This window comes from Pristiophorus japonicus, chromosome 15 (genome assembly GCF_044704955.1).
Source record: "Pristiophorus japonicus isolate sPriJap1 chromosome 15, sPriJap1.hap1, whole genome shotgun sequence".
Taxonomy (NCBI): Eukaryota; Metazoa; Chordata; class Chondrichthyes; family Pristiophoridae; genus Pristiophorus; species Pristiophorus japonicus.
The window spans coordinates 113,828,665-113,856,358 of record NC_091991.1 but is presented as its reverse complement, the minus strand read 5'-3'; the positions used below and the strand labels follow the sequence as shown (position 1 = coordinate 113,856,358).

Here is a 27,694-nt window from a genome sequence, read left to right as displayed (position 1 = left end):
CTCCCCACACACACACACCCCATCCCCCCTCCCCACACACACACACACCCCCATTCCCACCCACCTCCCCACACACACACACACCCCATCCCCACCTCCCCACACACACACACCCCATCCCCCCTCCCCACACACACACACCCCACCTCCCACACACACACACACACACCCCACCTCCCCACACACACACACACCCACTTCCCCACACACAACACACACACACACCCCCCCACCTATCATCACCCCACACACACACCCCACTCCCCACACACACACACACACACACCCCACCTCCCCCACACACACACACACCCCACCTCCCCACACACACACACACACACCCCACCTCCCCACACACACACACACCTCCCCACCACCCCAACACACACACACACACCCCACCTCCCACACACACACACCACCCCACCTCCCCACACACACACACACCCACCTCCCCACACACACACACCCCACCTCCCCACACACACCCCACCTCCCCCACACACACACCCCACCTCCCCACACACACACCCCACCTCCCCACACACACACCCCACCTCCCACACACACACACCCCACCTCCCCACACACACACACCACACCCACCTCCCCACACACACACACCCCACCTCCCCACACACACCCCACCTCCCCACACACACCCCACCTCCCCACACACACCCCCACCTCCCCACACACACCCCACCTCCCCACACACACCCCACCTCCCCACACACACCCCACCTCCCCACACACACACCCACCTCCCCACACACACACCCCCCACCACCCACACACACACCCCACCTCCCACACACACACCCCACCTCCCCACACACACCCCACCTCCCCACACACACACACACACCCCACCTCCCCACACACACACCCACCTCCCCACACACCCCACCCCCACACACCCACCTCCCCACACACACACAACACCCCACCTCCCCACACACACACACACACCCCACCTCCCCACACACACACACACACCCCACCTCCCCACACACACACACCCCCACCTCCCCACACACACACACACACCCCACCTCCCACACACACACACAACCCCACCTCCCCACACACACACACACACCCCACCTCCCCACACACACACACACACCCCACCTCCCCACACACACACACACACCCCACCTCCCCACACCACACACACACCCCACCTCCCCACACACACACACCCCACCTCCCACACACACACCCCACCTCCTCCACACACACACACCCCACCTCTCCCACACACACACACCCCACCTCCCCACACACACACCCCACCTCCCCACACACACACACCCCACCTCCCCACACCCCACCTCCCCACACACACACACCCACACACCCCACCTCCCCACACACACACGCACCCCACCTCCACACACACCCCACCCCCCCTCCCCACACACACACACCCTCACTGTCAGATACAGAGAGAGAGAGACACTGACAGAGACACCTTCCCTTCACAAAGGTAGGACTTCTATTTTTATTGATTGATTACTTATTACTTTGGTCTTGGTGCTTTAGGTGCAGGGTTCCTTCTATTTTTTTATTAATTTTTAATTGCTTATTACTTTTTGTGCTTCGTTTAGTGCTTGGTGCTTTAAATGTACTGCTTTGTTTAGTGCTTAGTGCTTTAAATGTACGTTGCTTCTTTAATGTTGTTGTGAAGGTGTTTATGGAAAATCGTTTAACTTCCCCCTGCCCCTGTTGTGATGCTGATGTGTCCTTTGTGTTTAATGCTTCCCACCCACCGTCTCTGGCTGTGCCTGCACTAAACTTAACTCTAGGTAAGGTTTTTCAGAACTTACAAAAGTGGACACTTACTCCATTTTAAGTTAGTTTGAAGTAAGTTTTTGCTGCCGAAACTTGCAAACTAAGTGGCTGGACACACCCACTTTTGAAAAAAAATATCTGAACTAAAATGAACCTAAACTAACTCACTAGAACTGGAGCAAACGAAGTGCCGAGAATTGCGATTTCTAAGATACTCCAAACTAAACTAGTTGCTCCAAGAAAATTGGAGCAACTCCACCCGAAACTTGGGCCCTTTATCAGGGCTACTCCTGCTCCTTTTCCATTCTGCCCACCTCTTCTAAAAGGTAAGTATTCTGGAATATTTTGTTCCAAACTGTGGTCACTTTGCAACCACATCTCTGTAATGGCCATTAGATCAAACCTATTAATTTCTATCTGCGCTATTAATTCATCTATTTTGTTGCGAATGCTTTGTGCATTCAGATAGAGTGCCTTTAGCTTATTTCTATTCTTCCCTAATGTCACTTATATATAAATATATATGAAGAAGCTTGAGTTAATGATGCCACCAATGGGTGCTAATTCAACTCTTATATTGCCCAAATCAATAAATCTTGCAAACCAGTACTTCCCCTGTGTTACCAGCCTTTTGTGACTTATTGAATACAGGTTGATTAAACTGTTGCGCAGGTTATTTCGTCAGGATGGAATGATTTTTTTTAAAAAGGAGTCATAAGAATAAAAGTCTCTCTTTAAACTTGTCCTATGTAAAAATAAAGTTCAGCATTTAGGTTTTAGGAATTTCAAAGCAATCCCATCACATTTCACCTGGAAAGATAAATGATTCCCTTCCTATGCCCGAACCAGAAAAGCTGGATACAAATACCAAAATCCTAAACACAGAATACTCCCTCTGAACCAACAACAACAAATGTCCCAAATGTTTAAAAAAAATCAAACCATCCTGACGAAATAACCTGCGCAACAGTTTAATCAACCTGTATTCAATAAGTCACAAAGGGCTGGTAACACAGGGGAAGTACTGGTTTGCAAGATTTATTGATTTGGGCAATATAAGAGTTGAATTAGCACCCATTGGTGGCATCATTAACTCAAGCTTCTTCATATATATTTATATATAAGTGACATCAGCCCCTTTTCCATTCATACTTTCCCCAGGCAAAGCAAAACTCCCTTTGGATGACCAGACTAACATTTAAAATATAATACTGCTCCGACACACTGGGGTCTTCACAGACTGCACCCGAGTCATTATTCATCCATTAGACAATTCTGAGATAGGAATATGGCCAACGGTACCAACCGTTCATAATACAGGTAATAGAGGACTTTATAAATTTCACCTTGGACTGCCTTTTAGCCAATGGCCTGAAATCTCGTGAAAGGAACCTTGCAATGAACTAGGTTAGTGATTTGTCCATCACAACAGTGAATACACTTCAAAAGTACTTAATTGGCTGTAAGGTGCTTTGGAACATCCTGAGGTCATGAAAGGTGTTATATAAATGTAAGTCTATCTTAAGCAAAGTTCAAACTACCACAGTTGTATATGCCAACAATCTGCATCAACCACCCAATGATAGTGTATTTTAGGATTGGATAGATTCTAATGATTAAGACTTGAATTAAGAGACCGCCTGACATCAGTTCCAAAGGGAATTGTTGTACAATGTAAACATGTTCAGCTGTACACGAGATAAATGGTTTAAATTTTCTTATATCTGAGATTTTACTATCGTTTGAAATCTAAAGACAAAAACTTCAGAGGGTTTAAAAAAAATCAATTCAGAGGAACCCATCTTCACCATTCTCTCTGTGGGCCACACCCACAAAAATGCATTCTAATTTATACTGGCTTCTTGTAAGTATATTATCTTCTATATTAATGTTACTCAGAAACAAAAGTGCACTGACTTTAGCTGTCCAGGGAACTGTTGCTGACATACAAGGAGAAAAATAACTCATCTATCTTAAAATGGGGACTGCACTATATTTGCCCTCTGTGGTAAACTCGCGTTTGAACCCCACTTCATCTGAAGACAACACTTAGATTGATCTCCCCATTGAAACCAACAAGATCTTCTGAGCAATTTCAAGGGCCTAATTTAATTGCAGGGCATAGCTATATATGGTTTGCATGTTTGCCAAACTCCTCAGCCTTTCAATTAGGTCACAGGCTTTACATCACTCCCAGCTATTGTTAATGTATACCATCTTAACCTACCAGTAAGATTCAAGCCAGTAACTTGCTCACTCGTATCTATTATTGTCCTTATAATAAAAACTGAATTGCTTTCTTCTATCATAACAAAGACACTTATGATGTTTGCAGAGAGAGACAAGTAGGAGCTCAAAAGCCAGGTGTACATCTATATTCTTCTGGCAAATAAATCCTGGCAAAAGTTTCATCATGATGAGGTTCTATTGCACGTGAACAAATCATTTACGCTCCCATCAGTTGCCCTGTAATGACTGCAGAGTAAACAGGGCCAGCCACCCCGTGCATGCCCTGGTAAAAATATTGGGATCCAAGGTAAAAATATTGGGAAAAGTAAAGGACTAATTAGAGGCAGTATCAATCTTGCAATCAGTTTACGTGAAGAGTTTGAATTATTTTTTTTAAAAATCAGATAATCTGCTGCCCAAAGCCTTAGGGAATGCAAATGAAACAAACATGACTGAAGTGTGCAATTACAATACAAGAAAAAAAATGTACAAATGAACCTACCCGAAGTGCACACTATACTCACTCTGAACTGTAAAACAACATTCCAAATCCATTGCCAAGGTTAAGTAAAGCTAACTATTTAAAACATTGCAGGTTTTCATAGCTATCTGCTTCTTCTCCTGGCTATTTTACGTTTAACGGCTAGGCTCTTCACAGTTTGCTACATCTACTAATGCAAGACCATCATGCTGTTACTGTAGCTCCACAGATAAAGCCACCTACCCAATTGGTCATGTGCTCTGAACCAAATCCTAAAGCCATGTTTGGGTGCATCAGGCATGGGGGCATTTGCTCTTTAGCTGACGATACCTGGCGAGTGGCTGTTCAATACAGTATTGACACAGGTATGCAAAAAGAGAGCAAACTAAAACAATCCATTCCACAGAACAGACACTCCTCCTCACCTTGAGGAGCACTAAAAGAAAAGTAAAACAAATAAAAGCATCTGACCCAAGAGACTAATAGGAACCCTTACAATCAGATAAGCAGCAAATCTCTTACTGGACAGGCAATATTCAAAGACGTCAATTATTTATACAGCATTAACCATGTTACATTTATGTTGCACCCTTCATTAGACAGATCCATTGATGTTGGTACTAGTTTACCCATAGCTCAATGAACCATCTGTTCAATCCATGACATTATGCAATCAAGTGTTTTTTGTTAAAAGGTGAAGAGAGTGGATTTAACATATACAGCTGGTTCACAATTTTGAACAGTTTCACTCCGATGTGAGAAGAGTAACAAATACTGATATCAGACTTGGTAGCACAGCAGATTAGCACAATGCACTCACCTCTACACAAACAACTTGCATTTATATAGTGCCTTTAATGTAGTAAAATGTCCCAAGGGCCTTCACAGAAGTGTTAGAACCTAAGAATTAGGAACAGGAGTAGGCTATCTAGCCCCTCGAGCCTGCTCCGCCATTCAATAAGATCATGGCTGATCTGGCCATGGACTCAGCTCCACTCACCCGCCCGCTCCCTGTAACCCTCAATTCCCTTATTGGTTAAAAATCTATCTATCTGTGACTTGAATACATTCAATGAGCTAGCCTCAACTGCTTCCTTGGGCAGAGAATTCCACAGATTCACAACCCTCTGGGAGAAGAAATTCCTTCTCAACTCGGTTTTAAATTGGCTCCCCCGTATTTTGAGGCTGTGCCCCCTAGTTCTAGTCTCCCTGACCAGTGGAAACAACCTCTCCGCCTCTATCTTGTCTATCCCTTTCATTATTTTAAATGTTTCTATAAGATCCCCCCTCATCCTTCTGAACTCCAACGAGTAAAGACCCAGTCTACTCAATCCATCATCATAAGGTAACCCCCTCATCTCCGCAATCAGCCTAGTGAATCGTCTCTGTACCCCCTCCAAAGCCAGTATATCCTTCCTTAAGTAAATTGACCAAAACTGCACGCAGTACTCCAGGTGCGGCCTTACCAATACCCTATACAGTTGCAGCAGGACCTCCCTGCTTTTGTACTCCATCCCTCGCAATGAAACCTCCCTGCTTTTGTACTCCATCCCTCTCGCAATGAATATTAGCAATATTAGCATATGAATGTTAGCAAACAACATGTGACACCGAGCCACATAAGGAGATATTGGGGCAGACTCCCATAAGCTTGGTCAAAGAGATAGGTTTTAAGGAGTGTTGTAAAGTAGGAAAGAGTTAGAGAGGTGGAGAGGTTTAGGGAGGGAATTCCAAGGATTAGGGCCCTGGCAGCTGAAGGCATGGCCGCTAATAGTGGAGCTATTAAAATCGGGGCTGCGCATGAGGTCAGAATTGGAGAAATACCGATATCGCGATGGTGGGGTGGGGGCGTTGTGGAGCTGGAGGAGGTTACAAAGATAGGGAGGGGCGAGGCCATGGAAGGCTTTGAAAACTACGATGAGTATTTTAAAATCGAGGCTTTGCTCAACTAATACCTGGGTTTGAATTAAAAGGCTTCTCTTAGCAGCACCTTATATGAAAAACACTTGGTCAGTCTTAACTTAGTTCCTGTTGGGGAATCAGACCAGATTCAGTATAAATTAAGATAATTCAGGTCATAAATGTGGGGAGTGAGAAACTTTGACCCACTGCAGTACAGGTGCTCTCCTGAAGTTAGGGCACATTGCTAAAGTATAATACATGAGCTATACTCTGTATCTAGCCATGATGCACCTGACCTGGGATTATTTGATGCTGACAATGAGCATCAACATTGGAAACATGTACCTTTACACAACACAAGTACAACATTTCATCCACCAAATGTATACAAAGAATGCAATTAGCTTGTAATTTACTTAACAGTTTAAGTGATGCTTGGTGAACTTTATTCTTCTGCAATTGTTGGTGCGGGTCAGCCCCCTCCCTGACAAGCCAGTGTTTTGACTTGTATAATTTCCAGCATGCCTATTTTCACAAGGAACCAAGAGTCTGCTGGAGAAAGTCAATGATATCCAAACAACCCCCACCAATTCCAAGACATGATAACCACTGATACCCATCTTCTAAAGGAATTCCATTAATGGCACCTAGTGAAGATATATAAACACATGATTTGTACATCAGTGCTCATGACACTGGTTTTCAAGAGGAACCATGAGCCTGACCGGTTAAAAAAAAGACTTTACATAACTATCGTGACAACGTGTAGAGATATATAGCACACTAAGTGCAATACAGCATTGTTTGAAGTTAAGCCACAACTGCAGGAACACAGGGAAAAATTGAGAACAGGTGAGGCCAAGACTCAAGTCAGGTTGCACTTCTTTAAAAAAAAAAGTGATTCCAACCTGGAATGAAGCGGATTCAAGGCAACAACTCTGGAGTTATTCAAGAGGCTGTTAAATCCTGTGGCGGGGAGATTCTATGGAAGGATGAGATAGGATAAGATGGGCTAAATAGCCTCCCTTAATCCTTAAAATTTGTTGAAGTGTGAAATGAAATGCCAAAGATTAATTTGCACGTTTATCCAAACCCTCCGATGTGTTCATTTTTACAAAGAACTTGAGAGGAAGCCACTTATGATGTTTAGTGAACTGTTGAGAATAATTCGACTACAGGAGGCAGGGTGGAGCATCGAAATCAGTGATCAACATACTGTAATCCCAAAGTAAAGGTTTTTGGACATTATGCTAAAGTCTCAAAAAACCCATGTGTCATTTGCTGTGGTGCGACCACTTTACATTTCAGTGGAGCTGGAAAAAAAAGTGTAGGTTGAGATCTGTGTTCAGATGCAAACTACGTACCAGGTTTTACTGTACTTCATTAACAATTTCCTACAATCTCACTGTGCAGTTTTATTCAGGGAAGAGTTTCTCTTTTCTCCATGTCTTGCCTGCTTCTATTCCTTTTATAAGAGTTAATCACAAATTAAATAAAATTTGACCAAATTCTGTTTTCCAGGTGAATTCCTTCAGAAGTACCTCGAACCAATCTAAATTATGTTTGCTGGGGCTCACAAACTAAACACAGCACATCCCAGATCGACAAGATTCTCTTAACTTTTGGCAATATTCATTAGAATTATTGATGGCAGCCCAACCTTATTCTTAAAACATTGGTGCTAATAACGATTGTGACATTGATAAAACTGAAATAGTAGATATGCTCTTTGATGATTTACAGCAGATTTATACATTAGAACAAGGATACCTATTTTTATCTACAATGTTCAGCTCTCTTTGGTTACTCAACCTCCATAATTTATTCACCTATTGATTGCTTGTACTTTTATATATTAAAAACTCCAAATACAGCAATAAATATTTTGTCAAAGGCTGATGTAAATTTCTGGCTGTGTGTCATCCATGCCTTTGTTACCTCCAGACTGGACTATTCCAACACACTCCAGGCTGGCCTCCATTCTTCCACCCTCCATAAACTTAAAGCTCTGCTGCCCATGTTCCAACTCGCACCAAGTCCCGTTCACCCATCATCCTTGTGCTCGCTGACTTACATTTGCTCCTGGTGAAGCAACACCTCGATTTTAAAATTCTCATCCTTGTTTCCAAATCCCTCCTTGGCATTGACCTTGCCCCTCCCCATCTCTGTAACCTTCTGCAGCACTACAACCCTCCAAGATATTTGCATTCCTTTAATTCGGCCCCCTTGCGCAGCCCTGATTTTAATCGCTCCATCATTGGTGGCCATGCCTTCAGCTACCGTGCTTTAAGCTCTGGGATTCCCTCCCTAACCCTCTGAGCCTCTTTTAAGACGCTCCTTAAAACCTACCTCTTTGACCATGCTTATAAGCATCTGCCCCAATATCTCATGTGGCTCGCTGTCAAATCTTGTTTGATAATGCTCCTGTGACGCACCTTTGAACATTTTACTATGTTAAAGGCACTAGCTATATAAATGCAAGTTGTTCTAAATATTACAACCCAAAACATATCAGTAAAAAATAAACAAAGAGCAAAATCCTACATAAAATTGACCTGTTAATTGGATCTTCAAGATGGTATGACAAAACTCTCACAGCACAAGCTTATAATAAACCTCCCAAAAATTCACAATCAAAATGTAACTTTCTATCATATTAGGCAAGCCATCAAATACATTGCCGATCCTTCTGAATGGGGAATATGTAATGTATCTATTATTCTCTCTTTCACTTGTGAACATAATTAATCGCTTGTCAGAGTATCCTTCATTTAACCCTTAAACAAACATTCACAAAATAGAATAAAAACAGAAAATGCTGGAAATCTCAGCTGGTCAGGCAGCACCTGTGGAGAGGAAGCAGAGTTAATGTTTCGGGTCAACGATCTTTCGTCAGAACTGCAGAGTGTTCGGAAAGAACAGATTCTTAACAAGCACTGAAAGGGGGAGGGGAAGAACAAAAGTGAAGGTCAGTGATAGGGTGGAAGATAGGAGAGATTAGAGAGACAAAAGGGATGATGGGCCGAATTGAAATGGTAATGCCAGGAGTTAGAAAAACATTAGTCAAGATAGGGTATGAATGGTGGGATAATGATGACCAGCTGCCATTCGAAACAAGGAGAAAAAAAATGAAACAGACTCGGTGGGGGGGGGGGGGGGGGAGCCAAAGATTGGCAGTGGTTACGCTCTGAAATTGTTGAACTCAATGTCGAGTCCAGAAGGCTGTAAAGTGCCTAAATGAAAGTTGAGGTACTGTTCCTCGAGCTTGCGTTGAGCTTCATTGGAACAGTGTAGGAGACCGAGGACGGAGAGGTCAGAGTGGGAGTGGAGTGGGGAATTAAAGTGATAGGCGACCGGAAGCTCAGGGTCACACTTGCGGACTGAACGGAGGTGTTCCGCAAAGCAGTCACCCAATCTACACTTGATCTCCCCAATGTAGAGGAGACCACATCGTGAGCAGCGAATATAGTATGTTAAATTGAAAGAAGTACAAGTAAATCGTTGTTTCACCTGGATGGAGTATTTGGGGCCCTGGACAGTGGGAAGGGAGGAGGTAAAAGGGCAGGTGTTGCATCTCCTGTGCTTGCACAGAAAGGTGCCGTGGAAAGGGGAGGGGGAGCTGGGGGTGACTGCGGAATGGACCAGGGTGTCGCAGAGGGAGCGATCCCTTCGGAATGCTGAGAGGGAAGGGGAGGGGAATATGTGATTGGTGATGGGATCACGCTGGAGGTGGCAGAAATGGCGGAGGATGATCTGTTGAACGTGGAGGTTGGTGGGGTGAAAGGTGAGGACAAGGGGAACCCTGTCATGGTTCAGAGAGGGAGGAGAAGGGGTGAGAGCATAAGTCCGGGAAATAGAATGGACACGGTCGAGGGCCATGTTATCCACGGCGGAGGGGGAAATCCTCTGTTAAGGAAAAAGGAACACATGTCAGAGGCACTAGTGTGATCATCATCATCATCACAGGCAGTCCCTCGAAATCGAGGGAGACTTGCTTCCACTCTAAATGTGAGTTCTCAGGTGACTGAACAGTCCAATACAGGAATTACAGTCTCTGTCACAGGAGGAAAGGGTGGATGGGGAGTCTGGTTTGCCGCACACTCTTTCCGCTGCCTGCGCTTCTTTTCTGCATGTTCTCAGCGACAAGACTCAAGGTGCTCAGCGCCCTCCCGGATGCTCTACCTCCACTTAGGGTGGTCTTTGGCCAGGGATTCCCAGGTGTCAGTGGGGATGTTGCACTTTATCAAGGTGGCTTTGAGGGTGTCCTTGAAATGTTTCCTCTGCCCACATGGGGATCGCTTGCCATGTAGGAGTTCTGAGTAGAGCGCTTGCTTTGGGAGTCTCGTGTCGGGCATGTGAACAACATGGCCCACCCAACAGAATTGTTCGAGTGTGGTCAGTGCTTCATTGCTGGGGATGTTGGCCTGATCGAGGACACTAACGTTGGTACATTTGTCCTCCCAGGGGATTTGCAGGATCTTGCGGCGACATCATTGGTGGTATTTCTTCAGCGATTTGATGTGTCTACTGTACATAGTCCACGTCTCTGAGCCAGACAGGAGGGCGGGTATCACTACAGCCCTGTGGAGCATAAGCTTGGTGCCAGATTTGAGGGCCTGATCTTCGAACATTCTTTTCCTCAGGCGGCCGTGTTGAACCTCATCGTCAATGTCTGCCCTTGCTGATAATAGGCTCCCGTGTCAGAGGCACTAGTTTGAAAGCTGGTGTCGTCGGAACAGATGCGACGGAGACAGAGAAACTGGGAGAATGGAATGGAGTCCTTACAGGCTATGGGGTGGGAGGAAGTGTAGTCCAGGTAGCTGTGGGAGTCAGTGAGCTTATAGTGGATACTGGTCGAAAGCCTATCCCCAGAGAGATGGAGATGGAGAAGTCGAGGAAGGGAATGGAAAAGTCGGAGCTGGACCATGTGAACGTGAGGAGGGAAGGGTGGAAATTGGATGCCAAGTGAATGAAAAGTTCAGGGCGAGAGCAGGAAATGGCACCGATACAGTCATCAATGTTCCGGAAAAAGAGGTGAGGGAGGGGACCAGAGTAGGACTGGAACAAAGAATGTTCCACATATCCCACAAAAAGCCAGACATAGCTAGGACCACTGCGGGTTCCCATAGCAATACTTTTAATTTGGAGGAAGTAAATGGGGTTAAACGAGTTGTTCAATGTGACAAGTTCAGCCAGGCGGAGGAGGGTGGTGGGGGATTGGGAATGGTTGGGCCTCTGCTCGAGGAAGAAGCGGAGCGCTCTCAGGCCATCCTGGTGGGGGATGGAAGTGTAGAGGGATCGGACGTCCATGGTGAAAAGGAGACGGTTGGGGCCGGGAATCACAGAATGCTAGAAGTTTACAGCATGGAAAGAAGCCATTTTGGCCCACTGTGTCCATGCCAGCCAACAAGAGGCTATCCAGCCTAATCCCACTTTCCAGCTCTTGGTCCATAACCCTGCAGGTTACAGCACTTCAGGTGCACATCCAAGTACTTTTCAAATGTGGTGAGGGTTTCTGCCTCTACCACCCTTTCAGGCAGGGAGTTCCAGGCCCCCACAACCCTCTTGGTGAAGAAATTTCCCCTCAAATCCCCTCTAAACCTTCTACCAATTACTTTAAACTTATGCCCCCTGGTTGTTGACCCCTCTGCTAAGAGAAATAGGCCCTTTCTATCCATTATATCTAGGCCCCTCATAATTTTATACACCTCAATGAGGGTCTCCCCTCAGTCTTCTCTGTTCCAAGGAAAACAAATCCAGCCTATCTAATCTGTCCTCATAGCTTCTCCACTCCTGGCAACATCCTCGTAAATCTCCTCTGTATCCTTTCCACATCTTTCCTATAATGCGGTGGCCAGAACTGCATGCAGTACTCCAGCTGTGGCCTAACCAGTGTTTAATACAGTTCACGCATAACCCTCCCACCCCGCTCGTGTATTCTATGCCTCGGCTAATAAAGGCAATTATCCCGTTCGCCTTCTTAACCACATAACCTACTTTCAGGGATCTGTGGACATGCACTCCAAGGTCCCTTTGTTCCTCTACACTTTTCAGTATCCTACCATTTAATGTGTATTCCCTTTCCTTGTTAGCCCTCTCCAAATGCATTACCTCACACTTCTCTGGATTAAATTCCATTTGCCACTGTTCTGCCCAGCTGATTGATATCTTCCTGCAGTCCGCAGCTTTCTTCTTCATTATCAACCACACAGCCGATTTTAGTATCATCTGCAAACTTCTTAATCATACCCCCTATATTCAAGTCTAGATCACTGATGTATAGCACAAAAAGCAAGGGACCTTGTACTGAGCCCTGCAAAACCCCATTGGAAACATCCTTCCCGTCGCAAAAACACCCATCAACCATTCTCTTTTGCTTCCTACCTCTGAACCAATTTTGGATCCAACTTGCCACTTTGCCCTGGATCCCATGGGCTTTTACTTTCGTGACCAGTCTGCCATATGGGACCTTACCAAAAGCTTTGCTAAAATCCATATACACTACATCATACGCTTAGACTTCATCGACCCTCCTGGTTACCTCCTCGGAAAATTCAATCAAGTTAGTCAGACATGACCTTTCCTTAACAAATCCATGCTGACTGTCCTTGATTAATCCGTGTCTTTCTAAGTGAAAATTGATCCTGTTCTTCAGGATTTTTTCCAATAATTTTCCCCACCACTGCGGTTAGGCTGACTGGCCTGTAATTATTTGGTCTATCCCTTTCTCCCTTCATACCACATTAGCAGTCCTCCAGTCCTCTGGCACCACATCTGAAGTCAGAGAGGATTGGAAAATGATAGTCAAAGCCTCTGCTATTTCCTCTTTTGCTTTGCTTAACAGCCTGGGATACATTTCATCTGGGCCTGGGGACTTATCCACTTTCAATGCTGTTGAACTCCTCTCATTATGTTTATTTCATCTAATATTTCACACTTCTCCTCCTCGATAATAGTGTCTTCATCGCCCCTCTCTTTTGTGAAAACAGACGCAAAGTATTCATTGAGAACCATACCCACATCTTCCACCTCCACACACATATTACCCTCATGGTCTCGAATAGGCCCGACCCTTTCTTTAGTTATCCTCTTGCTCTTAATATATTTATAAAACATCTTTGGGATTTCCTTGATTTTACTTACCAAGAATTTTTCATGTCTCTTTATTTTCCTAATATCCCTTTTAATTTCACCCCTGGACTTTCTATACTCCTCTAGAGATTCTGCAGTATTTAGCCCTCGGTATCTGTCATAAGCCTCCCTTTTTTTCTTTACCCTACACTGCATGTCCCTCGACATCCAGGGAGCTCTAGATTTGTTAGTCCCACCCTTTTTCTTTAAGGGCACATATTTGGCCTGAACCCTACGGATCTCCTTCTTGAATGCCTCCCACTGTTCCGACACTGATTTACCTTCAAGTAGCTGTTTCCAGTCCATTGTGGCCAAATCACTTCTCAGCTTAGCAAAGCTGGCTTTTCCCCAACTTAGAACTTTTATTCCTGGTCTATCCTTGTCCTTTTCCATAACTACCTTAAATCTGACTGAATTATGGTCACTAGCACCTAAATGCTCTCCCACTGATACCCCTTCCACCTGCCCAGCTTCATTCCCTAAAACTAAATCCAGAACCGCACCCTCCCTTGTTGGGCTTGCTACATACTGGCTAAAAAAATTCTCTTGAATGCATTTTAGGAATTCCGCACCCTCTATACCCTTCACACTAATTTTGTCCCAGTTAGTATTAGGATAGTTGAAATCCACTACTATTACTACCCTATTATTTTTGCACTTCTCAGAAATTTGCCTACATATTTTCTCTTCTATCTCCCTCTCACTGTTTGGGGGTCTATAGTACACTCCCAGCAGTGTGATCGCTCCTTTTTTGTTCTTCAGTTCGACCCATATGGCCGCGTTTGATGATCCCTCGAACATATCATCCCTCCTCAGCTACAATAGTTTCTTTAATCAATACTGTGACAACCCCCCTCCCTCTTTACCCCCCTCTCTATCCCGTCTGAAGATCCTGTAACCAGGAATGTTGAGCTGCCGTACCTGCCCTTCTTTTAGCCATGTCTCTGTAATAGCTATATCATACTCCCAAGTGTCTACCTGTGCTCTCAGCTCATCTGCCTTATTCGCTATACTCCTTGCGTTGAAGTATATACCATTTAGCACAGCCAGACCTCTTTGTTGACTACTTTCTGGTCCTCGTTTCCTCTGTCCTTCAAATTCACTTTCTACCCAGAAGTGGTCCCAATGCCTCAGAAATCTAAAGCCCTCCATCCTACACCATATTTCCAGCCACGCATTCATCTGCTCTATCCTCCTATTTCTGTACTCATTAGCTCGTGGCACCGGGAGCAACCCGAAGATTACTACCTTTGAGGTCCTGCTTTTTAATCTCTCTCCTAGCTCCTTAAACACTGCCTCCAGGACCTCATCCCTCTTTCTACCTATGTCATTGGTACCGATATGGACCAGGACCTCTGGCTGTTCACCCCCCTCCCCTCAGAATGTCCTGTAGCCGCTCGGTGACATCCTTGACCCTGGTACCAGGGAGACGACATACCATCCTGGAGTCACGTCTGCGGCTGCAGAAACGCCTGTCTGCTCCCCTGACTATTTAATCCCCTACCACTTGGCTCTGGCTGCACTCCTCAGAGGCACCATCGCCCCCACCGGTACTCAGAAAAGAATATCGGTTGGAGAGCAAGATGGACTCAGGGGACTCCTGCACTACCTGCATCGTCCTCCTCTTCTGTCTGCTGGTCACCCACTCCCTCTCTGCCTGCACATTCTTAAGCTGCAGGGTGACCACTTCTAGAAACGTCCTATCCATGTAGATCTCAGTCTCGCGGATGCACCGCAGTGACTCGAACTGCCGCTCAAGCTCCAAAACACGGAGCTCGAGTTGGTGCTGCTGGAGCCACGTCCTGTACACATGGTCATCCAGGCTGCAGGAAACTGTAAATTGTTAGTGACGGAGGGCGTTGGAGGAGTTGCAGATGTAAGTGGGAAGAGATTGGACAGGGGAGATTTGTATTCACAAAATGGTACTATTTCTGCGGTACCTAACCATATTTTCAAAAAAGAGAGTGAAACAGAAAACAAAAAGGCAATTTAGAGAAAGCAAACAGGACTTCTGCCCGAAGCTCAAAAGTTCAGGAGCAAAATATTTCCAAAGTATGTCTGTGCTTTACCAAACAATATCATTAAACCTATTATATTCTAACACTTAATCTATGATTCCATTTTCCCCAACGTTTACTACAGGCTGGACCTCTCTGGTCTGGCATCCTTGGGACCTGACCGATGCCGGAACAGAGAATTTTCCGAACCACGGGAAGTCATGCCGAGCCTAGACATACCGGTACCTGTAGACAGTGCCCTGGGTCCTGAACGCCTCCACCACACTCCGGCTCAGGCCGCGAAACCTGGGCCTCGCTCTCTCTCTCCCCGTGTAAGCACGGGAAACTGGGACGCCACCCATGCAAAGCGGCAGTTGCGCACTGATCACAGAGCCAGGAAGTGCGGGAAACCGATGCCGAACCACGGATGTTTCCGGACCAGAGAGGTCCAATCTGTACTACCAACTGATTAACTGGCCAATATTCACTCTCGGTCAGATCACAATACAATATATTCCAAAATGCATTAATTAACATCAATCGCAACATTATTGGTAATTTAAGGAATTGCAAGAAATCAAGTGCCAAAATCCAAACTGGACAATATTTTTGTTCAGCCTTCAATCGCCTTCATGATTGTCCCCAGCCCCAAAAGTGGTGCTACTGGTACTAAAGTATCAGTGCCAACCTCACTCAATACTACAACAACTTCCATTTATATAGCTACATTTATATAGTAATGTAGCACTATATGCGTCATCTTCAACTGCAGGCCATAAAACACCATTTATTTTAAATGAGTAGAATACATCTGATCATAGAGTGATTATAGTACTTCTCTTAATTATATTTATCTGATAACTAACTTCTGGCACTAAGCTTCCCCCTTCCTATGTGATTTTTGTTACTTAAATCAAATGACTGGATAAATTATTCTTGCACAATAAACATCGGAATTATCAGTAGACTGTATTTATGCTCAATACTCCAAAGATATTGGGCTAGACTTTCCTATCATTTTCGGCGGATTCTTGGCGGTACAGCTGTTTTTCCGCCCGGCGAAAGTTTCCCCCTTAGTTTTTTAATGGTATCGCCCACATCTGAACATGCCCGTCGGGACCAAACCGCCCATGTGCAACGCCAAGAAAATCGCGTAAGTTTGACCTCAACGGAAGCCCGTCCAGATCACCGGGCGATCCGCCCTGTAAAAGCTGCTTAAACAAGGCGGTAGGTGAGTACTCTGCAAAGAAAGGTGATAATGGTTCTTTATTTTTTTAATTTTAAAACGCCAATTAGGTGTAAAAGTGTCTTGGGAATGCTTTTTACATTTTTATTATTTTTTTAAAAATTGAAATTCTTTTTTTTAAAAAAAGTTTTCCTCCCTCCCTAGCCCCAACCGCAGCCTCGGACTAAATTTTAAATACTTACCATCCATTCCGGTAAGAACCACCCATTTTACTTTGTTTCCCTTTAACCGCCGAGAATAAAGGTGCAACGCCCATTTTCTCGCCGGCGATTAGTTTTAATTAGATTAAACATTCTCGCCAGCATTACTCACCAAACGTTAGCGGTTTTTCTGAGCGGGCAATTGGGCGTCGAGAGGCTCATAGGAAAGTCTAGCCCATTACATTTGACTGTATGTGCTGTACTTTTAAACAGACTTCAATGGACCCCAAGCATTAATGGTTTACTAAAATGTATTACAATTGAGAGCTTCAGTCTTCCATGTACAGTGATGGAAATGACAATTGTATAATAACTTTAAGATAAAAATCATACTGTGATACCATTTTAACACATCTGTTGCAAATTCAATTCCATCTCTCGGCGCCTCAGGAGCGTGCATGTCAAATTGCTATACAAAAAGAGAACTACTACAAGTTTTCAACATTGCATGGCTGTTCTGGATAATCTCGTTTCTGGGGCCATTTGCATTCCTAAAACAATCAGGCAATATTATCCCAAAGTAGAAGTCAACATCCCTCTGCTTTCATAGAAACATAGAAAGTCGGTGCAGGAGTAGGCCATTCGGCCCTTCGAGCCTGCACCACCATTCGATAAGATCATGGCAGATCATTCCCTCAGTACCCCTTTCCTGCTTTCTCTCCATACCCCTTGATCCCCTTAGCCGTAAGGGCCATATCTAACTCCCTCTTGAATATATCCAATGAACTGGCATCAACAACTCTCTGCGTCAGGGAATTCCACAGGTTAACAACTCTCTGAGTGAAGAAGTTTCTCCTCATCTCAGTCCTAAATGGCATACTCCTTATCCCCTGGTTCTGGACTTCCCCAACATCGGGAACAATCTACCCGCATCTAACCTGTCCCGTCACATCAGAATCTTGTATGTTTCTATGAGATCCCCTCTCATCCTTCTAAACGCCAATGTATAAAGGCCCAGTTGATCCAGTCTCTCCTCATATGTCAGTCCAGCCATCCCGGGTATCAGTTTGGTGAACCTTCGCTGCACTCCCTCAATAGCAAGTACGTCCTTCCTTAGATTAGGAGACCAAAACTCAACACAATATTCCAGGTGAGGCCTCACCAAGGCCCTGTTCAACTGCAGTAAGACCTCCCTGCTCCTATACTCAAATCCCCTAGCTATGAAGGCCAACATACCATTTGCCTTCTTTACCGCCTGCTGTACCTGTATGCCAACTTTCAATGACTGATGTATCGTGACACCCAGGTCTCGTTGCACCTCCCCTTTTCCTAATCTGCCACTATTCAGATAATATTCTGTCACCATTCAGATAATATTCTGTCTTCGCGTTTTTGCCCCCAAAGTGGATAACCTCACATTTATCCACATTATACCGCATCTGCCATGCATGTGCCCACTCACCTAACCTGTCCAAGTCACCCTGCAGTCTCTTAGCGTCCCCTTCACAGCTCACACCACCACCCAGTTTAGTGTCATCTGCAAACTTGGAGATATTACACTCAATTCCTTCATCCAAATCATTGATGTATATTGTAAAGAGCTGGGATCCCAGCACTGAGCCCTGCGGCACTCAACTAGTCACTGCCTGCCATTCCGTTTATCCCGACTCTCTGCTTCCTGTCTGCCAACCACGTCAGTATATTACTCCCAATGCCATGTGCTTTGATTTTGCACACCAAGCTCTTGTGTGGGACCTTGTCAAAAGCCTTTTGAAAGTCCAAATACACCACATCCACTGGTTCTCCCTTGTCCACTCTACTAGTTATATCCTCAAAAAATTCCAGAAGATTTGTCAAACATGATTTCCCCTTCATAAATCCATGCTGACTTGGACCGATCCTATTCTCCGGCTGCCATTCCAGGTTGATTTCCCCTGAATAAGCCCAGTTACCCTTGGTGTTGTTTCTGCATTCTCCGAAGGAACCACTGAGTCGCCCATTACTGCTTCCTTACCACCAGCAACCCCATCCTCCTCTCTGGCTGATTTCCCAGCCAAGTAAGCACACTGGGGGCTAATCTGGCCAACCTCCTTCCCCCTCCTGCTCGCCCTACCCACCATTACCCCCCAGACTCTGCCAGTGGGTCAATCACTGCCCCTCTCTACAGTTCCCTCCAGAATGTCCATTCGCCCATGGACAAGGCCCTGATCATACATGGCCTCATTGTGTATGATTGCATTGACATTCTGAGTTTGACTGAAACTTGGCTCAAAGGTGGAGACACCTTGCTGAAGCCATCCCACCTGGCTATACCTTCCATCATCTGATCCAGTCAATCCACCACTGTAATGGTGTGGCCTTTACCACAGTCACATCTTGGTACCTCTCCCTACACCTCTGGCTCCCTTTCCTTCTTTACCACATTTTGTTCCCCCCTCGCCTCTCCATTAAATCCATGCTCTCTGCTGCCCCATTCCAAGTTTCTCACTGAGATATCATCACTTGGCCTCTCGCCAGCACTGACTCCAACCCCCTCCCAGGCTCAGGCTGAATCAGACTGCTCGCAACCTCTGTCCTATTCGACCCTCGGCGAGTTTCGAACCTCGTATCTGCTCACCAAAAGACCTATTTCCACCTATTTAAAATTAATTCATGGGATGTGGGCATTGCTGGCAAAGCCAGCTTTAATTGGCCATCTCTAATTGCCCTAGAGAAGGTGGTGGTGAGCTGCCTTCTTGAACTACTGCAGTCCGTGTGGTGAAGGCACTCCCAACAGTGCGGTTAGTGACAGAATTCTAGGATTTTGACCCAGTGACGATAAAAGAACGGTGATATATTTCCAAGTCAGGATGGTGGGTGACTTGGAGGGGAATTTGCAGGTGATGGTGCTCCCAGGCGCCTGTTGCTCTTGTCCTTCTAGGTGGTAAAGTTTGTGGGTTTGAGACATTGTTCGCCTCCGCTCATGCCTCAGCCCATCTGCTGCTGAAACCCTCATCCATGCTTTTATTAGATCTAGACATGACTATTCCAATGCACTCCTGGCTGGCCTCTCATCAGCTTCATCTCATCCAAACCTCTGGTGCCCGTATCCTAACTCACTTATTTATGTTCACTAAATATAGCAAAGTTTGTATTTATTGCATAAAACTTCAGGATTTTTACTGGTGTTTTGGAGATTGTGGCTACAATTGTGTTTCTCAACAAAAATCGACTATGGTTATATGTATGTGTGCACGCTTAAGTGGTTTGGCTGCTTTCCTTGCAAAGAAGCAGAGAAAAGTATCAAGCGGTCTGTGAACACTTGCAACTCCCTTTAAAAGGGCCAGTTACTTGGAAGATTAAAACATAAAATGAATTATTCGTATGAAATGCAACAACGGGTATTTTAAATAGATCAACTCCCCCCCCCCACCACCAAACACAAACTACCCGATTGGACATGATGCTTTGATTGATTTGTGCGTGTGTTTGACAATGCTGTCTTCAGAACTCACACGCAACTACAAGCAACAATTCAGCAGTGGAACCATACCCACCGGTCGCTCGCTGTGTCTCCACACACCTCTGAACTCAACTTAACGCACACACTGCAATGCCAATTGCTTAATTCCAGCCCCCACATTTCAACTGGCGCAGTTATTTTGAACAGTGTGCCACATATGTTGTTGCTTTTTACCAGTCACTGTGCAAAGTTGAAATCGAAAAGCAAAACCCAACACCCTCTCCCCACTGAAGCCAAGTTCAAAATCATGTCTACAAAGAATTTACGGGTATCAGTAAAAGTCCGGCACATGCACGCAGATGGGTTTGAAAATCCATGCTATACAAATCAGCAAGCACTCAGCGAACCGACTGCAGAAAGTGGCCGCAATCAGAGCCTGATTCTCTCATGTCTGTGACTGCTCTATTGCAAGCTCCCTTCGTTCACCAGACTCCTACATGCACTTCTCCTCCTAGCTCTTTTTTCTGATCATGCTGAAATGTTGCAACTGAATGCAGTACTGATTTCACAGTAGTGCAGAATGGAAGATTTGATCGCAAAAGGCAGCCCGGGATATCATCCAAAATCCGCATAAAGGTAAGGGCAAATTAAGCTGCCCCCACATACACTGATGCCAAGCATACTTCAAAACGATCGTACAGGAAGGTCTAATGAAAAATTCTACCTTAACACCCAACATTAAACTCGAAACTAAGTTATAAATTATTTGGAAAAAATACAAACACCTAGCATCAATACAAAGCACACGCCTTTAATACCATTCTTTAGGGCTAAAATCATTCATAAAAATACCCAAATCTACTAATTCATTCATCTTGGGACTAATTACTCTGCATATCCGTTCAAGTGCTGCCTGTTCTAAATATCACAAAAACAGACAATTTCTCTATATATATTAAATTGGTATATATTAAAAACATCGAGTCTTGAAGCCATGCCACTTTCTAACGATCTTGGTCCATGTGCAAGATATGATGAAGCCCTGTCTCAATCTATCAATCTGATTGGGAGTAGCGTAGCTACCACAGACCTGCGAAAAAGATTTTTTTTAAAAAACACAGTAATATTGACAACAGCTCTCTTGCTTGGCCTCGGTGGGATTAATACACCTGGTTCGATCTAACTAGCCCAGGAATGATGTTCCCCTCAGGTCAACTGTTTCACTCTTTGTGGCCTCAGCCTCAGAGTGCTGTGTCTGAGTTTTAATGGCAGTGCGAGAGACAGAGCTGCTCTCCGTAGCCTCAATCCCACAATAGCCCAACTGCTCTGCCCCACTTCCTGGTCCTATGCTCCACTCCCCACCTCATTCCCAACCACTCTGCTAATTTGGGCTTCCTCCACCTGCTCCTGGTGCAACCTGACTGAGAACCTTCTACTTCCCTGTTCAGGTCCCACTCCCGGCAGTTCCCATCCTCACAGGATTACCCAGCCAGCCCCACTTACCCTACAGGTTCAATTTTGAAAGGTTTCAAAAGATTGGTAAATCGAAGCAGGTGTTACCAGTCACCAACTCTCTGAAGCAAAGGCAATATACCTACTCAATGTTGTAAACATGGCTGCCCATTCAGAGGCAGTAGCAAAAATGATTTTTTAACCAAGTGATTACTCTTCAGTTCACCGTACTTTAGTCAAGCCAGGGGAAAAGGACAGAATGAAGCTCCAAATTGGTTTCATAAATTCAGCTCTGGCCAAGTTAGAATGTTGTTGATTCGAACCCCACTCAAGTACATTATCTAGGCTAATATTTCAGTGCAGCACTGAGGGAACATTGCATGGTCAAAGGCATCATCTTTTGGATGAGGCTCCGTTGGCTTACTCTGGCGGGCCCAGCTGGACACAAAAGATGCCAGGGCACGACTTGAAGTTCTCCTAGTGTCCTGGGTCAACATTTCTCCCTCAACATCACCAGAAACATAATTTAACGAGTCATTCATCACATTTTCTGTGGTAGATCTTGCTGTACGCAGATTGGCTGTCAAAACAACAGTGGCCGTACTTCAAAAGTAGTTAATTGGCTGTGAAGTGCTTTGCGATGTCCGGACGACGTGAGAAGATGGCGTATAAAAGTTCACTCTCTACACTTCATCATTAACTTCATTTCCTTGCCTGGATTTCATGTTTCCACAACTTTGCATTTGCTATACCCAACTACAATGGACCCCCTCAACTCACCAGGATCAACAGTCTCTCCAATCGTATCTTTTTCTCATCTCTCTCTGCTCCACTGTTTTACTCTTCCCCCTCGTATGATGCAGCAACCTGACTTCCCTTTCCAGTCCTCACCTGCAATGTGCTGCCTGCCATTTTGCTTTTTTTGTTTTAAAGTAAGATACAAATTGAGTAAATCAGTAAAAGACCATCTATGAGAAGGATATAGGAACAGTGAAACATGTATTTAAGAGATAAGACGGGGAATGAGACTTACAGAAGAAAGAGGCATAGAGACGTCAACAAGAGTGTGTGCATGAGACAAATACAAACTCAGATCAACCCCCCGCTCAGCGACATGTGGGTAAGCATGCAGGGGCATTAGGCCAGGTCCCAGCCCAGAACACCTGTATTGGGGGCTAGCACTCTTTAATAATGGTCTACAACGCACGGCATGCCCATGTCCCAACACAGCACTTCCCTTAAAACTGTCCTTGGACCAAGCTCTCAACCCATATCTGGGGCTCTACTCTTGGCAGCACATTTGGAACAGTGCGATCCGGGTGGGAGGGGGAATGGTTCGCGAGTGAAGCACAAGAAAATGTGCTTCAGCCAAGTACTAAAGGCTTTCGTTATTAATTCGCAAACATTGCCGGGGAGATAATAGCTGTATAATTATATAGTAACTACAGAATCATAACAGTATACAAGGATCAATGGTTACAACACTATGAATAATAAATATTAAAAACTTACTTTCGCCATAGCCCCAGCTTGCTGTGCGTTTAGACCCGTGTGCGCACCCATCTGTGCTGATCCCTGGGCTAAAGTCTCTGCTAACACACTGCCAGAGTTGCCAAGGCCAGAGTTTGAATACTGCATGCCCCCTCGACCCCTGCCAGCAGCCCCCAATGATCCATTCAGCACCTGTCCCTGCCCTTGCTGTGACTGCTGCATCAGACCTTGGCTGTTGCTGCTGTTCAGTAGAGCTTGATGCGTGTGACTGAGATTGGCGTTGATGCCCATTCCTCCTGGCCCAGTCTGAGCAGCTGGGCTGCTATTGGCAGACACCATACCCGATGCAGCAGCTTTGTGAAGTTTTTGTTCTCCGTGTTTTTGTGCTTGTGTGTTCAGTGCTTGAGAACCAGGGGTCGAAGAACTTGAACCGCTGGCTGCCATCCCCAGGCTGGAAGGTGAAGTCAGCCCTTGATTGTGAGGGCTTTTGCCCATGTTGCTTATGTTGGAGCTGTTCTGCTGGCTCTGCCCAGGACTGTCCATCGATCTGCCCGGGTTGCTGCTGGAGTTCACATTGCCCAGTCCTCCAGTGAGATTGGAGCCACTGCCGGCCCGCAGGAGCTCCGAGAGCTGCTTGTGTTTAGAAGCAGCATCCTGACCAATGCCGCTGTTTAACTGGCCCAGTTCGCCACCGTTGGGCAGTCCTAAAGGGTCAGATGATCGGATCAACTCGTCGGGTAAATCATTTTCTAAATCAAACGGCGATCCAAAATCTAAAAAAAAATAAGTTACCCGCTGTATTATTATATGATTAATAAAAGTAGGTCTTGTACATAGTGTATTGTTGACATTTTGTATTAAAGTAAACCTCTGCACCCAAAAATAAACACACGCATATCACGGACACACAATTTAATACAACATATTTAAAAGAACTCCATTTAGGAGTGATGTTATTAGCACTAGTACACACTCACCCAAACCAACCCCAAAGATAATGCTGGTTAATGTACTTCCAACTGTACTGAAATTCCTTCAGTGAGCAATGGTCCTGCTACTCTTCACTTTCAAATGGAGTTTGGAAAATAATGTATTTTTTAAAATTACTACACTAAAAAAAGTATTCCATTTTTGTTCGTCGTACTTTTGCACAACAGCTCGGTGTCATTCATCCTTTACAACAACATATCAGGTCTTGTCTTCACATTAAATCATGAATAAGCCAAACTGTTTCTTGGACATCAAATTTGACTCTCATCTGAAGCTATTTTAGGAAGAAAGATCTACTTGACGAATCATCAGCACAACTTACCCGAGCCTTGCAGCCATGTGTAGCCTTATTGTTATTACAGTAAGCATTTCTGACATGCATAACCATGCGATTAGAACTCATTTTGAGCCAAAACGCTTCCAAATCATTTTTCCAATTGTACTTTGTAACAACTTATAAACCATAACACAACGAATCTGACACCTGACACTGGGTTGAAACTGAATAGCGTTAACAAGACTTCATACAACAACGGTGGGTGCAGCTCGAGGAAAAAGGTCAGGAAGTAACAGAATATAATATATAAGATCAAGTTAAATCTTGGTTTCACAGTATTTGCAGAGACCTTATTAGAAATCAATGCAGCTGAATATAAATAAATATGAACACACACAAATATATATTTCTTCAATGTATATTGCATGATATAAAGCAACAGCATAGGTTGCGGTTCAAGTTTCAGAGACAGAATGCTCTGAAGTATTCATCACCCACAGTGGTTGTACATGTCCACAACTGCATTATTCTATATCAATTAATTATCATACCAAGATAACTTAATTTTAAATGTTTCATTTATTAGGTGTAAAAGTTTAAATAAACTTCCAAAGCTACCCTTGGTTTAATTTGCACACTGCAAATATTGAACATCCCAGTTGCAGAATTAACAGTATGCAGTCAAAATACAATCTGAAGGAATGTCCGAGGATGTTCATTCCCAAAGAACTAGCAACATCGGTTTGATAAAATGCAGTTCAAAAATTTTATCCACAAGCTCAGTTCTTTGTTTTCCCCCATATAATCCAGTGCTAGTTTAACCAATCATTTCTGGTTATTCATCATTACCTTAAATTTACTGTATAACCATAAACGCATACATTATGGTTCTCTCGCCTGTTATTGTAATATATTGAATGCCGAACTGCCATTTTAGTGGGTTTTATCCTGTTAAATAGATGCGTGCAATAACTGACGATGGGCTGTAATTATTACTACTTAAAAGGTATCGACAATCGTATCGATCACTCAGGTCGCAGGATTACACAGGACGATAACTGGGAGGTGTCGTTTTACCACTCGAATAGAATTAAATTTAAATCCCCAAGCTGCTTCCGCCAACCAGCGCTGGCCATAATGCAGTCTGCCGCTACAAGTTTCTATTTACAAAATAATGACCAGAATGCGGAGGACTGCTAGTTCCGATGCATGCACGTTTTAGACACCGCATCAGAAGCACTTTTTCCAATTAATGCTGCAATCTTAGATTCAATACTTATTTTATGCAAAGTCATTTAACAAACTACTACTTCACTTGTCACGAAACAGTTGAAAGACTACTTAAGGGCTTTATCTAGTTTAAATAGTTTATCTACAGACTTTTAATAAATATGCACGTTATTTGTTAAGCTATAGATTCTATTAGTTTTAACGAAATAAATCACCATAGGTACAATTCCTGCAATATTACTAGAACTACTTTAGAGTTTAAATGTGGGTAAAAGACAAACTTAATTCAAATACACAAACAAAAAACGTTTTATTAGTATTTTGCTTACTTGTGTGAAAATGACTGAGTAAATACACCAATTACTCAACTTGAACTTTGAGATATTTAACAAGTAAATGCTAAACAATTCCTCAATCACTTTACACTGATCAGTAATTACTTTTTTTGCTCAAGTGTCAATTCATAATTCCTTTTCTCTCTCGTCTCCAAACATGCACAGGTCGCAACACCTAAAATCAGCAAACACGTTCTTGGGCCATTCCCCCCCAAAAAAAAAACATTCCCTATTATATCTATTGCAAAAAATGCTGGGTTTATTTTTTTGGGAGGGAGGTGAAAGAGCAAAACAAACCATTTGGCTTGCCCCCTCGCTAATTAAATCCTCTAACAACCCATCTCACAACCAACGTTTCTGACAAGATCATTAATGACAAAACACACCCAACATGCATGTAATCCCTGTTGAACATCTACAACCCATAGAGAGGGAGGAGTGTTGAGACACTATGCAACTACCTACACCCCCTTCCCTCCTCGGTTGTCCCAGGCGATGGTCCCAGTCCTTACCTGTACTGTCACTGGCGGAGAGCGCCGGCGAGTTGAGTTTGGGCCGTTTGGCAGACGGCGGTCCATCCAGGAGGTTCTCGGCCATTTTATTTTCTATAGATTATATATATATATGGTTTCCCCCCTCCCTTTTCAAGAGCGTTTCATATAATAAACATCAAAAGGTGAGGGGGGGGAGGGGGGTGGGGAGATAGAGACGGACGCAGCCGCGACTCTGGCAGGCCCTGGGGCCTCAGATTACCACCGAGCAGCCTGCTCCTCCTCACCCACAGCGCCATTCCCCCACCGCGACACCCCGCACCGCCATTCCACACACCCCCTCACACACAGGGAAAAAAAATTAACGATTTTATTTCACCCCTTTTTTGCTTTATATATATATATATTTATATATATATAGTTTTAAAAAAAGAATAAATTGGAAGCGGTCAGTCAGGCCGCATTTTTGGATGCGGGGCCCTGGCCAGGCCGGGGACTGACGCCGGACTGCTGCCGACTAAGGCGATGAAAACAATACTTCACCCAAAGACTCGGTACGGCGGAGCGAAGGGGATACGGATTTTTTTTTAACCCCCCCCCCCTCACCCGGTCCCCTTTCCCTTTCCGCTTTTCCCCCGGTTAAAGGCGCCCGGACCCGCGCTAATTTGACGGCCGGGTGGATTTCGGAATCAAATGTGGGCTTTGGGTGGTCCCCAAGGCAGCGAGCGCAGCTCCCGACGCCGTTCAATTCCTCCGAAATTTCGGACGAAAATTTTCACCAAAATGGCGGCTGTTGATCTTAAAGTTTTTTTTTCCTCCTGACGTTCCGTCCACCGAGAGAGAGGGAGAGAGAGGGGAGGGGTGGAGGGAGCAAGGGGCGGGGCCACGGCCCGACCGCACGGAGATTGCCGAACCATTTCGGCAGCTGGTCGAAAACGCCCGAACGACGCTTCGGGATCAAGCTGATTGCTCCACGTGATCCAGGTGCCGCCTGCCAATTGGCCGGCTTTGCGAGGAATGAGGGCGCAGACAGGCGGTCGTGCATTACGTCATGATGAGAACC

At 44.8% G+C, this 27,694-nt stretch overlaps 1 protein-coding gene across 1 annotated transcript in view; it reads right to left on the bottom strand.

The window, feature by feature from the left end:
- The window catches only part of crebbpb (CREB binding protein b), a 123,278-nt gene extending 95,822 nt beyond the window's left edge, over positions 1 to 27,456 (bottom strand). The window contains exons 1-3 of the mRNA XM_070901740.1: positions 26,653 to 27,456; positions 23,330 to 24,081; positions 22,640 to 22,733 (exon numbers count right to left, since the gene is read on the bottom strand). Coding sequence (XP_070757841.1) covers positions 22,640 to 22,733; positions 23,330 to 24,081; positions 26,653 to 26,737 — 931 coding nt within the window. The 5' untranslated portion in view covers positions 26,738 to 27,456. The remainder of the gene's footprint in view (positions 1 to 22,639; positions 22,734 to 23,329; positions 24,082 to 26,652) is intronic.
- Between the last annotated feature and the right edge of the window lie 238 nt (positions 27,457 to 27,694).